The sequence below is a fragment of the Alosa pseudoharengus genome, unplaced genomic scaffold (genome assembly GCF_046254945.1).
Source record: "Alosa pseudoharengus isolate Yale_2024_CS ecotype anadromous, Long Island Sound unplaced genomic scaffold, YU_APseudo_1.1 YU_APseudo_1.1_scf_12, whole genome shotgun sequence".
Classification (NCBI taxonomy): domain Eukaryota; kingdom Metazoa; phylum Chordata; class Actinopteri; order Clupeiformes; family Clupeidae; genus Alosa; species Alosa pseudoharengus.
In genome coordinates, this window is record NW_027468587.1 from 10,887,619 (window position 1) to 10,905,744 (window position 18,126).

General features: G+C 47.7%; 2 protein-coding genes across 2 annotated transcripts in view; both read right to left on the reverse strand.

The window, feature by feature from the left end:
* The window catches only part of limd1a (LIM domains containing 1a), a 43,331-nt gene extending 35,941 nt beyond the window's left edge, over positions 1-7,390 (reverse strand). Inside the window, exon 1 of the mRNA XM_076280143.1 lies at positions 5,354-7,390. Within this exon, the coding sequence (XP_076136258.1) occupies positions 5,354-6,668 (1,315 nt within the window). The 5' untranslated portion in view covers positions 6,669-7,390. The remainder of the gene's footprint in view (positions 1-5,353) is intronic.
* A 9,470-nt stretch (positions 7,391-16,860) lies between these two features.
* Positions 16,861-18,126, reverse strand: part of lars2 (leucyl-tRNA synthetase 2, mitochondrial) — an 89,828-nt gene continuing 88,562 nt past the window's right edge. Inside the window, exon 21 of the mRNA XM_076280145.1 lies at positions 16,861-17,340. Within this exon, the coding sequence (XP_076136260.1) occupies positions 17,161-17,340 (180 nt within the window). The 3' untranslated portion in view covers positions 16,861-17,160. The remainder of the gene's footprint in view (positions 17,341-18,126) is intronic.

The window sequence follows — 18,126 nt, forward strand, 5'->3', positions numbered from 1 at the left end:
TTGCCCTCGTATTACTGCTGTGTATATCAAGACCTTATGTCACCCTGTCTAAATCATTTCTATGAGTTATCTCAAGTAATATAAGGAGCAGTTTGCTATCAATTGACTGAAAGTTCACTGAATGAAGAGTGTCATCAGTATAAGATGCCACTCCGAAGGCTTAAGAAGTCTTATAAAGTTTCATAAACTGGTGATGGGTCGTGCATGCATCATGCGGATGGTGCTTGTATTACTTATTTATTTCTTGTCCTTGTCCTACCTATTATCTCTCTTGGTTTGGTATTCAATGACAAAGTTGCCCATGAAGACTGGCCTGCTATTTGACTAGTGCCCAGTGTACCAGGGGCCAGGCAGGAGGCCAGTAAAGAGCTATCGTTATGATGCCCTGGCCTGTGATCTAACCTCCTCTCCCCACCCCACGCATCCCAAAATGTACCACCACAGCAGTTAAAATAAGAGATATGGGCTGAACTCTCTTAAATACAGGAGGGTAAACCATATGGTAAACCATAACACCACACACTCCTAGACTCTCTCCCTTACTCCCTCTCTTCTGCTTTAGTACTGCACTGAACAAGTTTTTATTCCCCAGATAGATTTTTAAAAGCAGATTCAGGACTTGATTAAAGGTGCTCTAAGCGATGCTGGGTAACGTCACTTCTGTTGACTTTCAAACAAAACAGAGAGCTAGCTCGCTACTTCCTCCCCCTCCCTCCCGTGCTGCTCCCGTGCAATTGAAACTCTCCTAAACGCGCATCTCGTCTGTGATTTGCTGGAACAGTTTGTTATGTTTTTATTGGCTAGGTTTGCCCAGGTTGTTTTTGTTGCTGTTCTTGGAGCCTGGGCTGTCCACAGAGATCGCGTTTTTTTACAGTGTATTCAGAACACAGACAGCTAGCGTTGGTTAGGTGATGTTTGTAGTAAGTGACATAAAATGTTTTAGCCTAAAAAACGTGTGGGATCGCTTAGAGCACCTTTAAATAATAAAAAAATAAAAAAAACATTTTGATTATGGATTGGTTATATATATATACATACCGGTATTTATCTGCTACTTATGGCACTTATGTACTTGGAAAGAGAAACATACTAGGGCTCTGGTTGCTTTTTCCTTGATTAGTGATTTGCTTGCCTTGTCCCCCACCTATCCAGGTCCCATTGGCCTAAAGTGTCACTAAAGCGTGGGCGCTTATGGTCTAATGGAAAGAGAGGGAAATCAAAGACCCTTATGTCATCTGCTGGTCTGTTAGGGAGCAATGGTCTGTCTCAGAGAGAGAAAGAGGAGACAGAGTCTGAACAGAGCATCCACGTAATATCAAACACTCCCACAACACAGCATCCAATAGCACTGACCATCAGAAATCTGTCTGTTTGTATATTTCTATCACAACCCCATCAACACACACCTACACACACACACACACATCTCATGAATTTCCCCTTGGGGATCAATAAAGTATCTATCTATCTATCTATCTATCTATCTATCTATCTATCTATCTCCTCCTGGCTGGCTGTATCCCCTATAACAAAAGGGTTGTGCATGGTGTACGTGTGTGTGTGTGTGTGTGTGTGTCTGTGTGTGTGTGTCTGTGTGTGTGTCCGTGAGTGTGTTTGTGTGTGTGCACGTGTTGGGCATGGGTTGCCTCTGCTTCCCCAGCGCTGGCTGTCTCTATGGCCAGGCACCCCCTTTCTAAATCATGCCCTGGCTCTCTCGGCCCTGCGAGAACTCCATTTTTCCAGACATTCCTCCACGTTCCCCTGGCACAGTTCTTTTGGCTCTATATTCATTTTCCCAGGGTAGCCCCTCGACCTATAGGAACGCAGCAGGCCAACCAATCCCAGCCTCAGGCAAGTCTCTTAAAAGACTCTCATGAAAGACGCATCACTTCCTGTCGGCCTTGCAAACACGCTCCTGAGATTCCGTCTCAGTTTTAAATTCTTTGAACAAAACGTCAGTCAGATGCAAAAATATTTTTTCTTACTTTCTATTTTTAAAGTGTCTTTTCAGGAAGATGCCTGGACATCTTGGCTGTGCCATCACTTCACTAAATTCCAGCACATAAAAGACCACACTGCTGGGTAGGGAGTATGAAAGCGCTGCCTGCCTTGACCTGGAACCTATTTTACTAAACGGACTGTGAAGATGAGAAGGAGGAGGAGGAGGCGGCCCAGGATGGCATTGATGAAGCACATCGCGCTACTGCATTCACCACTCTCCCCGCAGAGCAGCGAGAGGCCTTTTTAGTGGCGTGCCAGAGTGAGGCAGTGTTAAATACTTAGGCCATGCTGAAGGCCACAGCCTCATTCACTCACATTCACTCAACCGTTTTCAGTTGGCGTGATGGAGCTTGGCTCAGGCGATGACTGAGTGGTTCTGCCTCAGGAATGGACCTTAGGGGCAGATATAGTCCATTTCTTGTCCAAATACTGTGTTGGTGACCATCAGTGAAGACTGACCAGGTGGAGGTGAATACAGCCATTCAGAAGTTGAATGAAACACACTCACTCTGCGGCTGATTGATGTACCCAAGGGTTTTAAACAGTCTAGTCTACACACAGGACACCATGACTCACATCAGTCCCTCTCACACAATGTTGTCTGTAAGCTCCACAGATCGTGGCAAGACAATTTAATTGATTGTGGAATTCTTCTTGAATTTCCCCTGGGGATCAATAAAGTATCTATCTATCTATCTATCATGCAGCTTCCACTCTGAGCATGGAGCAGAGTGCTGCTGAAGCCCTCTTCCACTCTGAGCATGGAGCAGAGTGCTGCTGAAGCCCTCTTCCACTCTGAGCATGGAGCAGAGTGCTGCTGAAGCCCTCTTCCACTCTGAGCATGGAGCAGAGTGCTGCTGAAGCCCTCTTCCACTCTGAGCATGGAGCAGAGTGCTGCTGAAGGAACTGAGTTGGTGTGGCCCTCTTCTACTCTGAGCATTCTCAAAAGCCTCTCCGATCATTGCTCCCATCGCATTGCCAGTGGTACAGGTTACCAGGCATACAGGCTGCAAATAATACAAGCTACCAGTGACACAGTGCTAGTAGTGACATGTGCGATCAATGACACTGGCCTCCAGGAACACCAATGGCACTGGCTTTTTTGTAACAGTCAGCCAATGGCACTGGTTTCTGGTAACACAGACAGCCAATGACACAGGCCTCTTGCAACACAGACATCCAATGACACTGGCTTCTGGTAACACAGTCAGCCAATGGATTGGGCTTCTGGTAACACAGTCATCATGACACATGATTTCAGTAAAACTAGCATACAGTAACACAGGACCCTCTAGGTTCATGAGCCACCTTATGAACCCTTAGAGGAGTATGTGGACTATGCAAACAAATTCAAAATGCTGTAGTTATTGTTTTAAATGGTGTTCATGGTTTATACACACCCCTATGTTGAAGACAAAGCAGATGGGCAAAGGTACTGTATCATGTACGTGTTATTATATGACAGATATAAATGCCAGAAGCGTCCAGACTTCCTCAAACCCACATGTCCTGACAGTCAACCTTGACATTCCGTGAGGGCGTTCTTTTTACGAGGAGGCAGAGAACAACTTAGCAACCGCCAGAGAGTTGAAGTCATTCCCTCAGGTCATCATCCTGTCCACCCGGTGTGCCTGTAACACCTACCCATTTATAATTAGACGTTCGCTCACTCACTCATTCACTGCTATCTACATTGTAATGAAATAAAAACACTTTCACATTTATTTCACTCAATCACTTACTCATTGGAATATACATTCATTCAATCACTCACTCACCCACTTTTGAGCTTCCAATCAGGAACATCCAAATTCACTCATTCACTCTCTCACTCACTCACTCATTGATATCTACATTTAGTTCTCATTGACTCAGTCATTTGCTAACTCATTCACAAGCATCTGTTACCTCTGGCACATCTACATCCACTCACACAGAAACACTTTCTCTCTCCCTCTCTCTCTCTTTCTCCCTCTCCCTCTCGCTCCCTCTCTCTCTCTCTTCACTGTGGCTGATCTGTGGGAGGTCCATGCCAGAGGCAGCTCCTATCTCTCTCCCAAACGAGAAACACATGAAGCACACTCACACCAAGCTAACAGGAGAAACATACTGTGAAGCTATTGGGATTTTTCACACTTCAGATTGTGCTGATGAAACGCATTCCACTGCATCCCCACCTACTTCCACTACGCTGTGTGTGTGTGTGTGTGTGTCTGTGTGTGTATGTGTGTGTGTGTGTGTGTGTGTATATGTGTGTGTGTGTGTGTGTGTTTGCTTGACATGAAGAGTGATGTGTGTTTACACATCTCAACTTTCACTTCATCCACATACTGGAACTACATCGAGCCCCCCCCCCCCCCCCATCTCTCACACACACACAAACACACATTCTCCTACACACACACACACACTCTTTAACAACTCCTAAATGTTTCCTTTCTGTCCTAGTGCATGTGAGACGGGCCAAACTAAACCCGCCCGCGTGTCCTTGCGTCTCCTGGGCCTGGCTCTGATTGGCCGAGTGGGTGAGCTGGCATGACTAAGAGCTGCTGCTCCTTGAGCTTGTCAATGTGCTGTGCGCCACGCCAGGGGCTAAAATTATCGCGCCAGTCAGTCAGTTCGCCCCACACGTGCTTCCCATTAGACTTGCTGTACCCACCTGATATATAAATACAAGCATGTGATCCCCAGAGATGCTAGTCTCCTCACTCAGCTGGGCTCCATGTGGCCACAAGTCGTTTTTTTTTTTTTTTTTAAAGGCAAACCGAATGAGGAGGCACTTGGGGACTGTGTGAATATGAGGTCTTAATCCCCTTGGTTGCGATTCCCAGCGAGTCCAACGGCATTCCCAGGCACCCATCTGTTTCTCCCAGAGAGGATTTACTGTGGCACTCAGCAGCCGACGGGTTGGAGATTTGTGTGTGACGAAATGAAACAAATTAGACAATGATGAACAGATCCTGAGAGGTCTGTCTGTCGGCCTGTCTGTCTGCCTGCAGACCACTGGGAGATGGGGGAGTAGAGAAAGTCCCATAATACGCCGGCTGACTCTGGGAAAGCCATGTTATATCAGTGGATCTAGCAAGCTACTCAACACACACACATACACACACACACACACACACACATATACAAACCCATACACTCATATTGAAGGTCATAGAAATATGAAACCCTCTCGTTCAAAAGCTTTTCTCACAAAGTAGACAGACTAAGCACCATGAAATTTCAATTGACCGCTGGTGACATGGCAAAAACACACACACACACACACACACACACACACACACACACACACAAAGCAGCGAGCAGGCAGGCAGGCGGGCAATGGCACAGCCAGGGTTGTGCTTACCGAAGTAGTCGGCTTTGTGCTGGGCGTCCATCTCCTTTTCCAGGCGTTCGGTGAGCGCTTCTAATTTTATTTCAGCCACAGAGGGCCTCTGCTCGGGCTGTTTATGGAGAGTCTGGCAGGGCAGGGGCACTGCTCCTGCTGCTCTGGGGGGGCTGGGGGCCTCGGACTGGGCATACTCGCCCGCGCACCCCTGGCCCTCCGCTCCCGGGGGCTGGAGCCCCAGTTTGGCTCCCTGCTCAGCAGGACCATGCCCATGGCCGGAACCTCGAGATCCCGCAGCGGCACCGGAGGGGGGGTTGGGCTGGGTCGGCTCGAGCACGGCTGCGGACAAGTCGACTGCTGCCAGGCCCAGTGGGGATGACCCGGAGAGCGGGCGCTGGAGCCCGTTGGATCGGGGGTCTGCCTGGGCAGGTCGCGGGGCAGCACCAGGGTGAGCATGCGAGGCAGGGGCACTCTGAGAGGGCTGGGCATATACCTCGGTCTCTCTGCGGAGGGATCCAGTGGGGGAGTGCTGGGTCACGTCGGGCCTGCCTGACCCAGCGGTTCTGGACCAATCCTGGTTGACCTGCGGGAAGAAGGAGGGTGAACCCTGGCGGCCTGGGGGCGTGCCGGCCCGGTTCAGGCCCACACTGGGGGAGCCTGCGGAGGGCAGGCTGTAGGAGAAGGTGGGGGACGAGGCCTGTCGCTGAGGCGGCTGGGGCTGGTTGAACACGGGGGTCGCCCCAGGACTATGAGACCCCCGAGAGGAACCCCAAGATCCCGCCGGACTGGGGGGCTGGCTGGTGTGTGTGGGGGCAGAAGCCGCACCCGGGCTGACTGCAGCTGGGGTATGGTATGGGTAAGAATGTGGCTCCTTGTTATCGTAATTATTTCCATGGCCATATGCTCTGCTGCTGGCGACATCGTGCTGAGGGATCGGTTGCTGCTTCTGGGCTTCGTAGAACTCATACGGACTTCCCCCGACCGGAGCTGCCGCTACAGGTCCGGACAGAATGGGAGGCTTGGCTGCCGCCTCTCCTGCCTGTCGGTAACTGTTGATGGGCGGGCGGTCTTTGGTATAAAACATGTTGTCTGGCGCTCTAACGTGCCCCCCGTTCATTCGTACTGTCAAATTATTTCGGGCCAATTCCTCCTGTTGCTTCTGTATGTGTATTTTATTCATTTTAGTGGCGAACACTCTCCTGGTTTCTTCGAAGTCCGGATTGTTGCTGGAATCTCTCTTCATTCGAAACAAACCGTCCTTTGACGCCTCATACATGTTGAGGTCTTCAATAAATTTGCTTGCTTCAAGCCCCAGATCATCATACTTATCCATGATGAAAATACAAAATAAAGAACACTACAACAGCAGATTGTCCACTTAAGAAAATTTACGAGATTGTCATTTACATCAATTAAAAACGCGCTTTGAGTTACAACCAGGCTGTTACTTAATGCATAACCTGCGATAACAGTTTTATGAGCGGTAGAGCAGCTGCACGACTCCAGGGATAAATCCAGAATAATAAAACGAAGAAGGAAGGATTAAAACTCTTCTTGCAATAGAAGTGAAGACAGGCGAAGCCGAAAGAACAGAAAAAGTTTTTTAACAAAGTTTTGTTGAGAGATCAGATTCAATACCTCGCTAAAGTACCGAAGTTAAATGTCAAATTAAACGAGCGGGAGGCAGTGGTCCCGTTGGTTAAACCAGGAGCTTTCCACTGCGACGCCGGATTGAAAGTTATCCCGTGATAGTCACACCGCCGGAGTGAGTTAAAATCCTTTCAGGCGACGTTGTACCTACGGCAAGCTTCCTCCAGAATGCCAGTCAGGATGCTGCTGTCCGCTTCAAGTTGAATTTCGTCCTGCCTGCCCCCTCTCCAATCCATGAGTATGGCGCTCAGTGCGGAAGCCGTCTCAAGACTTCTGGGAAGTTCTGTTTTTGAGGGAGTGATTAACTGTGTGACAATTTAGCCTACCGTTAGGAAACCGAGTCCTTGTTGAACGTCTGAGTATCTCCGAACAAAAATCTCTCCAACCTTGTCTAAATAAGTCTTGTGGAGAGAGAACGCAGAGAGAAAGAATACTAGTCAACAGGACTGTTGACCGAGAGCGCTCAAGTTGAATTTAAAGACACAGTAAGCTTTTTCATCAGAGTAGCATGTGTCACGGCTGACGGACCGGAGAGTCAGAGTTTCTTTGTGTGAGTGTATGCATATCCAAACCAAACATGCACAAACATGCCTATTAGTTTTTTCTTTCTTTCTAGTAATAGACAGAGCAAAATTAAACAACAGGGCCATTTGCTTAGAGAGAAACCTGTGGCTTTCTTTCGGTGCTGCAGTGGTGGCCTGTCACCTTAGCACGTCCTCTGTGATTATCTGTTCTAACATCTAGCAGCAGGTTCTAACATTCTAGCAGCAGGTTTATTTGCACTCAGGCACGTGCACACACACACACACACACCCACACAAACGCATAATCCTGTAGTCAACACTAGACGTCTTCTGAACAAAGAAAGAAAACTGGCACACTCCTCCCTTTAGATCACAAGTCTGATTCACCAACCGTTTGGCGCACAGCTGAGTTTTTTTTCCTGGAAGATCGGTGATGACGTTTGCAGTCTTATACAAAGTGACAGACTTCAATACATCAGGCCTAAATCTGGTAGGCTATCTATCATAACTCTTACAGATCTGTGTTGGGTCTGTTTCAGAGAACTGTGGATTTCTCCTTCTGGTGTCATTGACCGAGGTAGAGAAGGCACCTCCTGAAACTGCACTGTGCTGTTACTCTCTTAAGTAAGTACTGGGCGTGAGGGGACAGTATATGGAGAGTAAACATGGCATCCAATTAAAATCACATCATCCCTGACTCATTTTCTTTAAAGCATGTCATCATCATGAGTCCCCTAGATGAAACTTGGTTTTAATAATGCCATTAGTATGCAAAAGTCTCATAGAGGTAAACAGTGAAGAATATAAAATATGACACATAAACATATGTATTTTTAAAGACCTTTGTGCCGCTGTTGTTGCAGGCAGCTCACTGGGATTAGTGTGTGCTTCACCTCAATGTGTGTTTCACTAATTCACGGATTGGGATAAATGCAGAGAACAAATTTCCCTCACAGGATCAAAAGAGTATATATACTATACTATACTTATACTTGTATAGTGTAACATACCAACAAAGTCAAAGCAAAACATTTAAACAGTTAGTACTCAGTTTACGAATAATTACTCAGAATGAAATTTCCAGTTGGTACACATACTGTAAGCTGTAACATCAACACAGGTCAGGTAGCCACCTCACAGGAAGTGTGCTTGCTGAGTGAGTAGGTGTGTGAATGAGTGACTAAATGGATATGGTGTAAGTGGATATGGCAGAGAGTGGAGCCGGAGCAGACAATAGAGCGAGAGGCAGAATGAGTGTGCTGTCACAGGGACCAAACCAAATGGCCCGGCCGGCCGGGGAGAGAGAGAGAGAGAGAGAGAGAGAGAGAGAGAGAGAGAGATAGAGAGAGAGCAGCCAGTCGCCATGGATCCACATGGCTTTGTGTACAGGCCCTATTATCATGACCTACCGATACGCCAGCCTATGGGACGCACACACACACACACACACCACACATAGCATACAGACACTCACACACACATACAAACCACACACGCAAACACAAACCACACACACACATAAACACACCACACATACATATACACACACACACACACACACACACACACACACACACACACACACACACACACACCCTTCACATACACACACACAGACACACACACACACACACACACCCTTCACACACACACACACACACACACACACACACACACACACACACACACACACACACACCCTTCACACACACACACACACACACACACACACACACAGACACACACACACACACACACACCCTTCACACACACACACACACACACACACACACACACACACACAGACACACACACACACACACACACCCTTCACACACACACACACACACACACACACACACACACACAGACACACACACACCCTTCACACACACACACACACACACACACACACACACACAGACACACACACACACACACACACCCTTCACACACACACACACACACACACACACACACACACACACACAGACACACACACACCCTTCACACACACACACACACACACACACACACACACACCCTTCACACACACACACACACACACACACACACACACAGACACACACACACACACACACACCCTTCACACACACACACACACACACACACACACACACACACACAGACACACACACACACACACACACCCTTCACACACACACACACACACACACACACACACACACACAGACACACACACACCCTTCACACACACACACACACACACACACACACACACACACACAGACACACACACACACACACACACCCTTCACACACACACACACACACACACACACACACACACACAGACACACACACACCCTTCACACACACACACACACACACACACACACACACACACACAGACACACACACACACACACACACCCTTCACACACACACACACACACACACACACACACACACACACACACACACACACACACAGACACACACACACCCTTCACACACACACACACACACACACACACACACACACAGACACACACACACACACACACACCCTTCACACACACACACACACACACACACACACACACACACACAGACACACACACACACACACACACCCTTCACACACACACACACACACACACACACACACACACACAGACACACACACACCCTTCACACACACACACACACACACACACACACACACACACACAGACACACACACACACACACACACCCTTCACACACACACACACACACACACACACACACACACACAGACACACACACACCCTTCACACACACACACACAGACAGGGAGACTCATGTTGCGCTGGAGCCTCTCTTGGGACTACACTCTCTTTTGTGTTCTGACCTTCAATGGAAACTACGTTAGTGGGAAGGACATGGGGTGAGCTGGTGGCTGGGGGTTTGAGGTGATGGAAGGGTTTGTTTCACACACGCGCACGCGCACACACACAAACACAGAATCACACATACTCACACACCCCAGGGACAATGTCATTGAGTACCCCATGAGTACGCCTAGTCTATCTGATGGGTCTGCTCCCCATCCCATTGTTCCTGAGGCCCTCCTGTTGTTTTTCGAGGGGTGTGTTTAGTCGGCAGTGGTGGACGAAGTACACAAATCCTGTACTTGAGTGAAAGTAGAGATACACATGGTCAAATGTTACTCCAGTAAAAGTAAAAGTCCTCCTTTTACATTTCCATTTGAGTGGAAGTACAAAAGTACTTGCCTTCAAATGTACTTAAGTATCAAAAGTAAAAGTCTTGAAATGTGTTATGACTAATACAGTTGCATTTACTATTGTTGAAATGATTCGGCACAGACATAGGCATTCATTAAGCCTTTCTCCTCCATTCAAGGACAAAATCAGCTAATAATTGTTGTATGTAGAAAGAACTAAAAACAAGCTAATGTGATATCTTATCTTAGATATTTCAAAGTAACCACATTTTTCTTTGTTGAATGCTTTACAATTTCAGACCAAATCAAGATGTTCCCTTTTGTGTTTGATAGTGTCAGTTTGTCTATCATTGTCTATCATTTGCTCGATGGTGTCAAGAGGCTAGTTATGCTAACACCAATATTGTGAAAAGGGGTCAACAAGGTACAGTAAATAGTGGATAATAACATAGGTTAGGCAACACCATTATTTAAAGCCTAGCCTTAATAGAAAATATACATGTAACACATGTATTTGGACAGTCTTTTTTCCAAAAGGAACTTCAGCTGTCACAAAATGTAGTGGAGTAAAAAGTAAGATATTTGGCCTCAAAATGTACTGGAGTAAAAGTAAAAAGTTTAACAAAATTGAAATACTGAAGTAAAGTACAGATACATGAAAAAGCGACTTAAGTACAGTAATTGAGTAAATGTACTCAAGTAATGTCCACCACTGTTAGTCGGCAGAGTAGTGGTGCCCTTAGCTGGTGCACCTCACGCACAGAGTGGAGTCTGGACTTCACAACGCAGTTACAGACCAATGCCTCCGCAGCCATGTGTATGTTGCAGAGACGCTGGCCACATCAGAGGCGCGCTCGACACGGATAGCCCGAATTTACAGGCTCTCTCACGCTACACCCACGGGAGCTGGCACACTTTAGGGGTCACTCTTCTGGGGCCACACACACTGACATATGGGATGGGAATGACAACAAAACAAAGTGGAAACTTGCAATCCATCATGAGCCGGAGCTCATTTGCTTCACTAGCCCGACTGCCTTAAGTGGGTTAGAAAACTCAATTAAAAATGCTTGCACGAAGTGGTAGCTAAGATTTAAACAGCATTTTATGGCTGTTCTGGTGTATAACTGGCTTATTAAAACCTTAAGCCTTCTTTGCGTGAGATATTTTGCAGAGACTGTGTGTGTGTGTGTGTGTGTGTGTGTGTGTGTGTGTGTGTGTGTGAGTGTGAGTGTGAGTATGAGTGTGAGTATGAGTGTGAGTGTAAGTGTGTGCGTGTGTGTGTGTGTGTGTGGGGTTGTGTAGACACCTCTGGTTTGTAGGTAGGTAAGGCAGTGAAAGTCGTCTCAACGAGGCTTCTCAAGGCTCCACCATTATCAGTGGCGCCTGGATTTTCCATCCTGAACCACACGGCTTGGTCACAGCAGCAGCCTAATTGTGAAATTGGGAACAAATGTGCAGAACATCTCAGCCCCATCAGGCCCCACCCTGTTTTTTTCTTTTTTTCTTGTGTTGTTGTTGTGTTTTTCCATTAGTTAGCAGGGTGGGGGAGAACATTCTGGAACCCATAGCAGAGTCATAATTCTCTCCTCAACGTGCCGCCTCATTTCCCCCCAATACAGATCGCCTATGTGTACTCAGTCGCCTTGGAACACTTATTTTTGCTGTTTCTATGGAAACGCTGGATTGTACATCAAGCGTGGTGTGGGAGCTGGGTGTGTAAATGACCAGAGGTGTAAAGTATCTCATGGGCCACCAAAGATACACACATCCACACAACACACACACACACATACACAGAAGGGAAAAGATGGTGCCAAGTGCTATTTTCTGGTATGCTGATGGGAGTTGGGGTGTGCCAGGCTGAGGACCAAGAGGGCTTTTTTTCACCAGGATTCAGCACATGCCCACCACATATTGATGCCACCACATGCCAGTCAGCTCTCAGACAGAGGAGAGGAGAGGAGAGGAAAGGAGAGGAGAGGAGAGGTGAGGAGAGGAAAGGAGAAGAGAGGAGAGGAGAGGAAAGGAGAGGAGAAGAGAAGAGAGAGGAGAGAAGAGAGGAGAGGTGAGGAGAAGAGAGGAGAGGAGAGGAAAGAAGAGGAGAGGAGAAGAGAGGAGAGGAAAGGAGAAGAGAGGAGAGGAGAGGAGAGGAGAGGAGAAGAGAAGAGAGGAAAGGAAAGGAGAAGGGAGGAAAGGAGAGGAGAGGTGAGGAGAGGAAAGGAGAAGAGAGGAGAGGAAAGGAGAGGAGAGGAGAGGAGAAGAGAGAGGAGAGAAGAGAGGAGAGGAAAACAAAGGAGAGGAGAGGAGAAGAAAGGAGAGGAGGCACAGCCTCCTGTTGGGGCTTGTTTGTTGTGATGGCTCTTGTGTGTATGATGGCCAGATTCCAGGTTCCAGGTTCCCTTCAACTTGGCTATGCCGGGAGAAGGTGGCCAAGCGCAAACAGCCACCGCCCAGAATAAACATGTGTGGAAGACCTGCAGGTACGTGCACCATTCCCAGACCAAGGAGACTAGAGCTTGCAACTTACTATCACACACACACACACACACACACACACACACACACACACACACATGCACGCACACACACACATGCACACGCACATGCACACGCACACGCACACACACACACATAATTACAGAAGCTGCAGCCTGGATGTGTGGTTCAGTACTGTGACTAGTGCAAATGTGAATATGTGTGTGTGTGTGTGTGGGAGGTAACCCAGGTGGCCTGCTGCGGGTCAGTGCATTGGTCCTTGTGACCCCTGCCATGAGAGCAGATTCGGTAGTGTGAGAACGCCACTCCCCTGGACCCCACGAGCCAAGCATTCCACTGCGGCAATGCTATCTGCACAGAGAGGGCTGAGAGGAATGCCTATCCCTGATAAAAACACCCCCCCCTCCCTCCACACACACCGCACACAAATACACACACACAAACACACACATAAACACACCATCACACACTCTCTCTTTCCCTCAACACACACACATACACCATTACACACTCTAACTCTCTCTCACTCCACACACACACGTGCACACAAAATGCAAAAGGCGAACATAAATGCGGCATTCAAATACAACAAGCACATACATACAATACAATCAACCCTACTGCCAGTCCCCAGTCTGGAGGGGTCTACTATCCTGGCTCCCAGTGGAGGTAGGAGAGGGGTTAGAAGACACATAGACTCCTCTAATGTGCCCCCTGTGAGATAAGATTACTGGCGGCCTCATTAACCCATAACAGGTCAGATCAGTGGTGGCCAAACACGCCTGTGCTACTCACACACTCAGCCTGCAGGTGTGGGATTCCTGTAATATACATCTGATACATCGGAACAAAAACACAATCTCACTGGACACTCGGACAGCCAGGGACCAGGAGAGTCTGTCCCCACTCGTCAAGTCACACACACACACACACACAGGTTGTGCTGCGTGTGTCTCTAGGACATTTAAGGACATGTTGAAATTACAGTCCTATTAATTAATGACGCGGTCAGTACTCATCTCTCCCCCAGTCTGAGGTTGTATTTCTGCTCTGAGTGGACTCGGTGGACTTTGCTGTGGTGGGACCCCAATCAAATCTGATGAAAAGACAAATGACAGGGGTCACAAGGTCAGAGGTAAGGAGATCAGGCCCAGTCATGGAGACTGCAAAGCAAGCGACTGACACCACCTGACTCTGAATCTGGACAGGACGTGGAGTCTAACACACACACACACACACAGCCAGCCTCATGACTCCCTTTTCCTGTTCATATGATCCACAGCCGTAAACGTTTAACTGGAAAATAAAAAACTCTTTTATTACTTCAAGTCTTTAAAAAAAATAAGAGTAGGCCTTCAGATATGGTCATGCCAACATCTCTCTCTCAGATATAGTTATGCCAACATCTCTCTCTCTCAGATATAGTCATGGCAACATCTCTCTGTCTCTATGCACGCTTACCTGATAACACTCCACTGTGTTAGGGCCGAAGGCCAGGGACTAATAAAAGAGGCTAGAGGCTGCACCATTTTTGGATGTGAACTCAGGACTTCAGGACACATACACACAAACACACACACACACACACACACACACACACACACACACACGTCACAGTCACAAAGACTGCATTTACATAGAGGCATACAACAAACAAACAGATTAGCAAACAAACAAGTAGGTGTGTGTGTGTGGGCAACCCAAACCTACCCCAAAAAGAGCTGTTGTTACTTTCAGAGTGGTTTGACGAAAGCCCCTTTAAACAGGAATCTCTCTCGCACTCACACTCTCACACACACACACACACACACAATGCGAGTGTGAAGTCAGCACACAATGCGAGTGTGAGTGTGAAGTCAGCAATAAACACTTCCTGCTTGCTGGTCCAAAGGCTTAATATAGCCCTGAGAGGAAGGTAGCAGTGCTGGACAGATCATGTCCCTGTGAATCACGCTCAGCTACTCAGGGTATGCCCCGTGTGTGTGAATCACGCTCAGCTACTAAGAGTATGCTCTGTGTGTGTGTGTGAGAGATCTGAACATGATGAAAGGCCATTATAGTCAGACTCTGAGCTCTGAGACAGCTGAAAAGAATAGAATTTCAACTAGCAGAAGCACAAGCTTCATTTCAAAAACAAAATTGTCGTTCTCCTGACTGCAATCTCTCACACACACACAAACACACGCACGCACGCACACACACACACACACGCGCGCGCGCGCGCGACACGTTTGGTGTGATTATGGTATTAAGATAGTGTTAATTGAGCACTAATGATACACACATGCGTATGCCCTTCCGTCATCACATCCAGACACTCTTCAGATCGCTGTGGACTGCAGAGGTCCGGCTGTGTCCAGGCAGATCAGCTTGATCCACAGTGAGTCTGGAATTCAGAGTATCTGCATATATTTAAAGTACAAATTGAATGACCTATATGACCTTCTCAAACAATATTACTCTGAGTGGTGTCCAGTTGTTGCATGCAAAACCTACAGCACGTGTTCCCTTAACGTTGCAGCAGTAACTACGTTTTTACTCGTTTGTCACTGAGGCTGGACACAGGCATGGTCACTCTGTGGACACCATAGACTGTATATATAGAACAGTCTATGGTGGACACAGGCATGGCAGCTCATGTGGAGCTCTGGGAGGTGAGCGAGATGTGGGTCAGCCCGGTTCCGTATCACGGGTGCCAGCTGGCTGCGGAGAGCTGTGGACAGTGGGGCGGTGTTTCAGAGCCTGGTTTGATCCGGTCAGCTCACAGAGCTTTGGGAGCCGAGAGGGGCTGTGGGTCCACGTGGTTCCGGCTCATAGGAGCTCCCAGGCCGAGGAGAGTTCTGGACCGGGTTTGATCCGGCCCAATCCAGTCCCATCTGGTGCTTGGCAGGGCAGGAGAGTTAAGCTGCTGAGTCACTGTGGGACGGGACGAGGGAGACGCATTCCATCACACACACACAACACTAGCAGGCCTGGAGCTCATCTCACAGGAATGGATGTGTGTGTGTGTGTGTGTGTGTGTGTTTGTATGTATGTGTGCATGTGTCAATCAAAGGTTTGAGTGAGTGAGACAGTGAGAGCTCACTCTCATCTTCTATCTGACTCTGTGTGTGTGTGTGTGTGTGTGTGTGTGTCAATCTGAAAGTTGGATTCTGAGAGTGAGTTCTCACTTCCATCTTCTATCTGACTCTGTGTGTGTGTGTGTGTGTGTGTAGGGTTAACATGAGTATATGGCCTGTTGTGGTTGCATGTATGTATCAGTGTGTACTGTATATGTGTGTTAAGTTGTGTATGAGCATGTGTCTGTATTTGTGGGAATGCCTACTTGTTTTATAGGGGTGTGCACATGTACTTATGTGTGAGTATCCCTCCCTCCCTCTCTCTCTCTCTCTCTGTGTGTGTGTGTGTGTACCAACATGTCAACACAGGGATCATAACAACTCTGACCCACCAAGCTTCACTCACTAAAAACTATTTTTATAGACCCCCCACCCTAACACACAGATGTAGCCCTGTGTGTTATAAGTATCCCTAAGTGTCTAAACACATGCGGGAACTCGGGAAAGTGACTCCGGGGGGGGGGGGGGGGTCGGGGGGGGGGGAGCTTACGGGAAAAGAAAGTCATACAGAAGACTGAGAGCCACTTTAGACAGACATTTTAATTTCATGACGGACAGGCCGAGTCTCTGGCCAGCCCTCTCCCTGGCTGGGCTATGAGCTGCAGGAGTCAACGCGAACACACACAGAGTAAAAAAAAAATAGACGTCTTTTTTGTCTTCAGTTAAAAAAGAAAGGACAAAAGCGTTCAGTGCACTCCAAATCCCTGTTCATGGGTGGAGGAGGTAAGAGGAGAGCAAAAGCCCATCTCCCGGATTCACTTCAGAGTCCACTTGAGTGACAGCGTACTCAGTCAATAAGGCATCTGTGTTTTTAGCCCCGCCTCACTCCTCCACCAGGAAGTTGATGAGTGCTGTGCGGGGAGAGAGGATGGCCTTCTTGATGATGCGGTCGCCAAGGAGACGGACACCCAGGGGGCTGGTCAGGACCAACTCCCGGACCTGCTGGGCATCCTGGGCCACCTGGCGAGGCACGGACACACTCCCACACACCTTATTGTTGATCTGGAGCGGAGAGAGAGACAGAGGGAGGGAGAGAGAGAGAGACAGAGAGAGAGGGAGAGAGAGAGGGAGAGACAGAGGGAGGGAGAGAGAGAGAGACAGAGAGAAAGAGAGAGAGAGGGAGAGAAAGAGAGAGGGAGAGAGAGACAGGCTTCAACGTCAGTCTATTGAACCAGTGTTTAAAGGACTAATGCTAAACACTTTTTATTTATTTCATAACATTCCCTAAGGTGCTTTTGTAAAGTCTTTTTATTTAGAAAATGCACTGGCTTGTTGTTCTACACGCTCTGAAAACCCTGTAGGAAAAAAACAGCCTTTTATTTTGACATTAAAAACGTACATACACATGTTTGGCTTCGCTCTGATTGGCCACCAGCTTTAGGCATCTTCCAAGTGTATCGCTAAATTGGTGGTTGCTATGGTTATTGCTATGACATGTTATTGGTTCAGATTGCAATGGATTTTCTAATTGCCATTGACCATTTCCTTTTGATGGCCATTACAGGCAGGGAGGGGAACAGTCCACTTTACAAAGCCCAGTCCGTCCCTAAGTCACATCGACATATCTTATTACAAAGCCCAGTCCGTCCCTAAGTCAAATCGACATATCTTATTACAAAGCCCAGTACGTCCCTAAGTCACATCGACATATCTTATTACAAAGCCCAGTACGTCCCTAAGTCACATCGACATATCTTATTACAAAGCCCAGTCCGTCCCTAAGTCACATCGACATATCTTATTACAAAGCCCAGTACATCCCGAAGTCATCGACATATCTTATTACAA